This window comes from Heptranchias perlo, chromosome 4, assembly GCF_035084215.1.
Source record: "Heptranchias perlo isolate sHepPer1 chromosome 4, sHepPer1.hap1, whole genome shotgun sequence".
NCBI lineage: Eukaryota > Metazoa > Chordata > Chondrichthyes > Hexanchiformes > Hexanchidae > Heptranchias > Heptranchias perlo.
The window spans coordinates 28,599,322-28,605,321 of NC_090328.1; the positions used below are offsets into that span (position 1 = coordinate 28,599,322).

Sequence of the window (6,000 nt, forward strand, 5' to 3'; positions counted from 1 at the left end):
AAAGACCAGATTGATTAAAGTCAGTATCTTGATAATAAATCTGAATACAATACCACACAATTTAGGTCAAGTCATGGAGTAGAATGGGAGGTATCCAGGGTGTATTTAAAAGCTTGATCCCTTTGTTGCTTCCTGTCTCTTATTCCCTCTCTGTCCTGTTTTCTTTCTTTTTAGATGGAGGTTCTGCAAGAATCACGGATGATGATTCCAGATTGTCAGCGTCGGTTGGCAACTGCCCACAGTGACCTTACACAACTATTGGTGAGTCTGCATTATTTTCAGATTGACAAGTTCTAAGTACATGGTGCCCCTTTATATAACTAGTATAGGTATTGGGTTGAGGAAGAGCTATATTACCTCAATTTTAATCAATGTATTAGTCAATGTAAATTTATAGAATCCTCCTTAGATATATGAAATCATGAAAAGTTAAGCAAGTATGTAGAGTGAAATGATTGGACTAAAGTTTCTATAACAAAGTGATATGTTCGCTACAAAATTCAACTTTAAGAAGAAAGTTACTGAATTTGGATATTTTTGTGCCTCTTAATTCAAAAATATGAAATTGATGTGCCATAAAGAAAGCCTGTTTAGTTTTTTGTATTTTTGTTGAGCGTTTTTTGTATATGTAGAGGGTAATGACATGCATCAAAAAAACAATTCTAAATCAAACAAATGTGAGTCTTCACTTTACTAGGGTAGAAATGAAATGCGCAGCATTCAAATGCAACTTAATTTGTGGATGTGGGGCTTTATTTGCATTATCTAGTTATCTTTAACATTTAGTGAACTTGCCACACATGTCCCAGAATAAACTTGCAATAAGAAGCATTTCATTATTTAAATTGGTTGGGGAACATGCATTTTAAACAAAAAATAACCAGTAGATTCTTCATGGCAAGCGTGAGGCAATGTAATTTATATTCATTTTGGAAAATCACAGTTAAAGTAGTTTTTTAAATAAGTACAGATTCAGATATTTTGTGAAGTATCATTTTAATGGAGGTGTAAATGGTATGGGAGTTTAGTCTATTAAAGTATGCTTGCTTGGATAAAGGTCCCTGAATCTATAATAAACACAGAATTAGGGAAAAATGGATGATGCCAGCTGTTTCTAAAATCCTAGTTCCACAGAATAATTTGGCTACCACCTACATATTTTAAAGAAATTGGACTAAAACCGTTCCAGTGCATTTACTCATTTCCATTTTTATGTAAAGATAGCTGCAGTGTGTCTTATGGCTTTATTGAAATTTCTTGAAAGTAGCTTTACATTTGTTATGAATAACAGAATTGGCAATTTTTGAAAATTAAATGTCATTTATTGATCTGTAAATGATTAGTACATCACATGGAAATTTTTGGGTGGGAGGGGAGGAAAGACGCCCTTTTGAAGACTAGGTCAACTACTCCAGTTCAGGTATAAGTGTTTTTTTTTTCTTACTTGGTAAAAATCAAATCCTAAAAATAGGTAAATCTGAGTTAAATTACATACTTTGACTTTAATTTTTTTCACTAAAATCTAAGCTGGCTTTTTTTTTGTCTTTAAATTACACAAGACACACACAATACATCCTTTAATATTTTTATGTGCCCAACAAAACGCCTAAATGACTTTCCCCTGCCTCACCAAAGGTGCTGACATCAATGGATCACCTTACTGCCACCCTGGTTGATGTTGGCTGCCTCCGCAAAGGCCAGGACCTAATAGGGCAGTTATGCCACCATCGTACATTAGTGTAAAGCAGTTTTTATGTTGCATTGTTGCAAGGTGAACATTACAATTATACTGAAGTCATTTTGATTTGGTATTTTATTTCTAGTGGTGTGAGACCTTCTGAAGAAGGTAGCTTATATAGCTTCAGCTTTTCACCAATTACAATATAACTGCAACTGGTGTAAAGCTCAATTTTTAAACTTTTTGGGGTGTTAAACTATGTTTAGCATTCAAGCATAATTGTACTCAAGGATCAGACTCTTCCTGATGTCTCATTTCTAATTTCAGTCTACCTACTTTGCCAAGTTTGCACTGTTAGCAGACAATATCGGTCCAGTAGAATTGCAGTATAAGGGTTTGCTAAGTCACTTTTAGCTTCTCACCAGCATTAGTGCACAGAAGATGTTTATTTATATGTTCATGGTTAATATGACTTTTTTCTTTACCACATTCCTACTCAACAGAACCTTAATCTATGAAAATGTAGAAAGTTTTGTTGAATTATCCAGATGAATGCCATGTAATCATTCAAATGTTCAATGAAAGATTTGCCGACTGGGTGTGTTAAAACAGCTGTAATAGTTTTTTTGGTGAAATCTAACAATATTGAAATACACTGGGCCAGATCTTGCTGTAGAAGGGCAACTAACAGCATCTGCTGTTAGTTAGACTTGCCCCTGCACCCTTCAGCTCAAAAAAGTTTTGCCCACTATGTTGCTGAAAGTGTAAGCTGATAATGGACACAGCGAGGGAAACAGGGCACCTGGGACCTTAGTGAACAGGCAAGCGACTGTGTAGCTCCTTAACCAATGAGATTTAAATATTGGGAAATAAACAGCAGAAGAACTGAGAAGGAGGGTGAATTAAAGGGGGTGAATCCAAATCAGGTACAGAAAGAGAAATAGGGAAAGAAAGATTCTATTAAGAGAGTGAGGAAAAAAGAGACAGAAAGGCAAAGTAAGAATAAAAACTTTAAAGTAGACATTTTGATGTTACTAGCCCTAACTATCTGCGGCGGGTATAGTTCATATGTACCACGCAAATACAACAACTTCACGACATTCACTGCATGTCAGTGGTGAGGCAGACAGCAAAATGCCGTTTTTACGAAGCAAGCGATGGAGCAGCGCAGCTTGGACAGCAACTTTTGGATATTCACATTTAACCGCGCATCTGCCCCTCACCTGAAGTAGCTGTACCATTTTCGCATAAATAATAGCGAGCGCCATTAGCCTCATCGTTATTTTGACCGCAAAATCTGGCCTATTAAGTTGGATCTATAGTTAATTGACATTTTTCCTCTTTCTTCTCCCCCTCCCTCCTCAGCCATTATCTTAAAGTTGAATTTAGGAACTTAATCCTTAGCCTTTTGGCAACTCCAGACTTCCTATTGAGTTTTCAGCTCATGTACGGATGTTGAAAGAAACCCTGATATTGGAGTAATAAAGTTGCCAGATGTCAGGAACAGCTTTATTTCAGTAACAAAACTATGCAGCTTAAGAACACAGTTTTAAATAGAATATTTTCAATTTTGCCTGCTTTGCCTTCTCCTTTCCCTCACTCTCCTTTTTGTTCTCTCTAGTTATCTCCTCCCCTTCGCCTGAAGTGGCCATTATTCATGTTTCAGCCTTGCAGTAGGTGTTGCTAGATAACGATCAGAAGTAGGAGCCTTGGTTAATTGACACGACCTTAACCCAAGAGTGCCATGGCTAATTGAAGCCACCCTGGTTGAGATCAGCTAACTCAACACAGACTTGAGAAAAGCCCATGGTCTCATTCCTGTTCTGTATGGATCAGTTATGTGTTGGGTAGATTTGTTGAGCTGCCGTTAGGGAAGCCTTTTTTTTTTACAACTTTTCCATTTTTTTTCTCTATAAATACTTTATTTACCTTTTTCCCGTACCTCAGGGTCACCCTGTAAGTTTCAGAGCTGGGACCTACATTCTAAAATTTGGCCTGTGGTTGGCTGAAAGCTAGCTCTAAAAGACTGTTTTGCAATCAATTGAGGATCATGAGCATGACTCTTTCAACTTTTGTTGGAATTTCAGGCATCAAACAGGGAGCACTTGATGGGTAATCTTGTCAGTGGCCATAGTAGTTCCCCAACAAGGTTATTCAGTAGCAGTAGTTCCCTCCCCCAAAAAGTCTTTTTTTAAATCCTTAATTTGATTCGAAACTCTTGCAGTAACTCTTAATAAACAGCATTGCAATTTTTCTCCACTGTCTGTATATCTAATTACACCAAATAAGCATCAACTATTTGTATGCTCAGCGAAAGCCATTTTAGCTGCAATCCATACTGTCAACTCCATCTGTGTAATGATGGCTAGTCGGAGGCTACTAAAATTATAGGTACTTTTATAATGTAGAACCCCTCTTTCCCCCCCCCCCCCCCCCACCCCGAGCAGTTTACAACTCAGAGGACAGAGTTGGATTTAAGTGAGTTGCCAACGGAGCTAGTGTTGTACATTATTGTATAGTACTATATTGTGGGTGTGAATGTTTTATCGTATTTATAGTAATCTCAGTTAGCTGAAGTACCATAGGTTTAATACATAATACCAATGCATATACATATGTGAAAATGAAAACATTCTATTTTTATATCCTTCCTGTTCTAGGAAAGCGAGAAAGAATTGGAAGAGACTGAGGAATACAAGGAAGCCCAGGCCACACTAGGATCAATCAAACTAGAAGCGTAGAACCTATTCCTTAATTATAATGTTTTCTTTTGTTATAACTATTTGCACTGCGTCCATTCCATTCCCCCAATTTTAGTTTTAGGCAGTATGACTCTGCTATTATTATGCTTGGGCTCTATATATGAATCCTGTGTAATTTGAGTCGTTTTACATTGGATAACAGACTGTGTACCCAAACTAATTTTGTGCCACATCATGGTGAAATAATGAAACATTAAATAAATGTACGTGCTGACAATGAATTGTCTGATTTTGTGTATGCATCTGACGTTAAAATGCCTCTTGTTAAGAGATCCCTTCCATTTTAACTTGATGGATAAAGTGAGTGTATATTTAGTGGCTGAAACTGAAAGTTGTATTTCAGCAACTGCTACATCATTAGCCAAGCATACTGGCAATAGTTCTCTACCAAACAACTTATCCAGGAACTGAGGTGGCCTGCAACTGCTTTGTTGTCTGTTTTAAGCTGATTTAGCAACCGTTGTACCACCAAAGCCACTTAGTATCGAAGTGAAAGCACCATGTAACTCAGCAGTCTGGCCTCAATCTGACTCCTGAATATACTGCAACCAGGCAGTGTGAGACCTCCTCTAGTAAGTAGTCTTACACTGCTTGGGCTGTGCACCACCAGGTGTAGCATAACTCCAGCCAGGTGCAAAGCCACATATTCAAAGTGCCCAAATAGTCCAGTGGCCTGCTTGGGAAATTGGTATGGATCTTTTCACCGGCCTTCTCTTAAGATTCTCTTGAGAGCGGCACATTGCGCATTTGTCCAAGCAGGCATGTGTACCATTCCCTTCTCATTAAGCTTAATGTGACCTGTTGCAAGGACAGCTGATAGTGTAACTTGGGTCTTTTGGCTTTGGGCTGCATTGTACAGATATTTGTAATATAATGGTGGCCAGCACCTGTAGCCACCACAGTTTGGATTTGTAATAGTAACAATAGTGTCATAGTTTGAGATTTTTTTTGGTTTTAATACTGTCCATTTAGAAAAATCCAGACTCATTCCGTGACTTGCTGGTAAACATGCAGAGTTAGAGGTTATGTGCCCCATGAATATAATAATGTCTTAATGAATTTTCTAAATATTGGATAGTCACATTAGGAAAGAGGTAGGTCACATGATCTATTGAAGTATTAAACTTCCCATCATGCTTAAATATTTTTAAAAATTATAATCCATTAACTATAATACCACACAAGTGTTGTAGATAGAATGTGGAGGGCAATTTAAATAAACGTCCATTTGCTCTAATAAATGCAACTACAACTCAATCCTGGAAATAATCCTATTTCACAGCAAAGCATATTCTGTAGCTGTTTTATATTTAACAATCCTATAACACTCCAGTGTGACATGAAATTTATCACACTGTATGATTGAAAGATCAGAGCTAGTTTCCTGTCTCTTCCTCTTGCTATCTGCACCATTGGATTTCTGCTGCAAATTGATGTATTCAAGTTATTTTCAAAAGGGTTTGAGCCTGCTTTACGTAGTTAAAGCAACTTACGTAGATAAAGCAACAAGACCATTGCTCATTTGACAATCTTTTATAAGTTTCTTGACTCATGGCTGAA

The 6,000-nt window shown here is 37.2% G+C and overlaps 1 protein-coding gene across 1 annotated transcript in view; it reads left to right on the top strand.

The window, feature by feature from the left end:
- Positions 1 to 4,661, top strand: part of tbca (tubulin cofactor a) — a 66,662-nt gene extending 62,001 nt beyond the window's left edge. The window contains exons 3-4 of the mRNA XM_067982147.1: positions 175 to 261; positions 4,339 to 4,661. Coding sequence (XP_067838248.1) covers positions 175 to 261; positions 4,339 to 4,419 — 168 coding nt within the window. The 3' untranslated portion in view covers positions 4,420 to 4,661. The remainder of the gene's footprint in view (positions 1 to 174; positions 262 to 4,338) is intronic.
- The last annotated feature ends 1,339 nt before the right edge of the window (positions 4,662 to 6,000 follow it).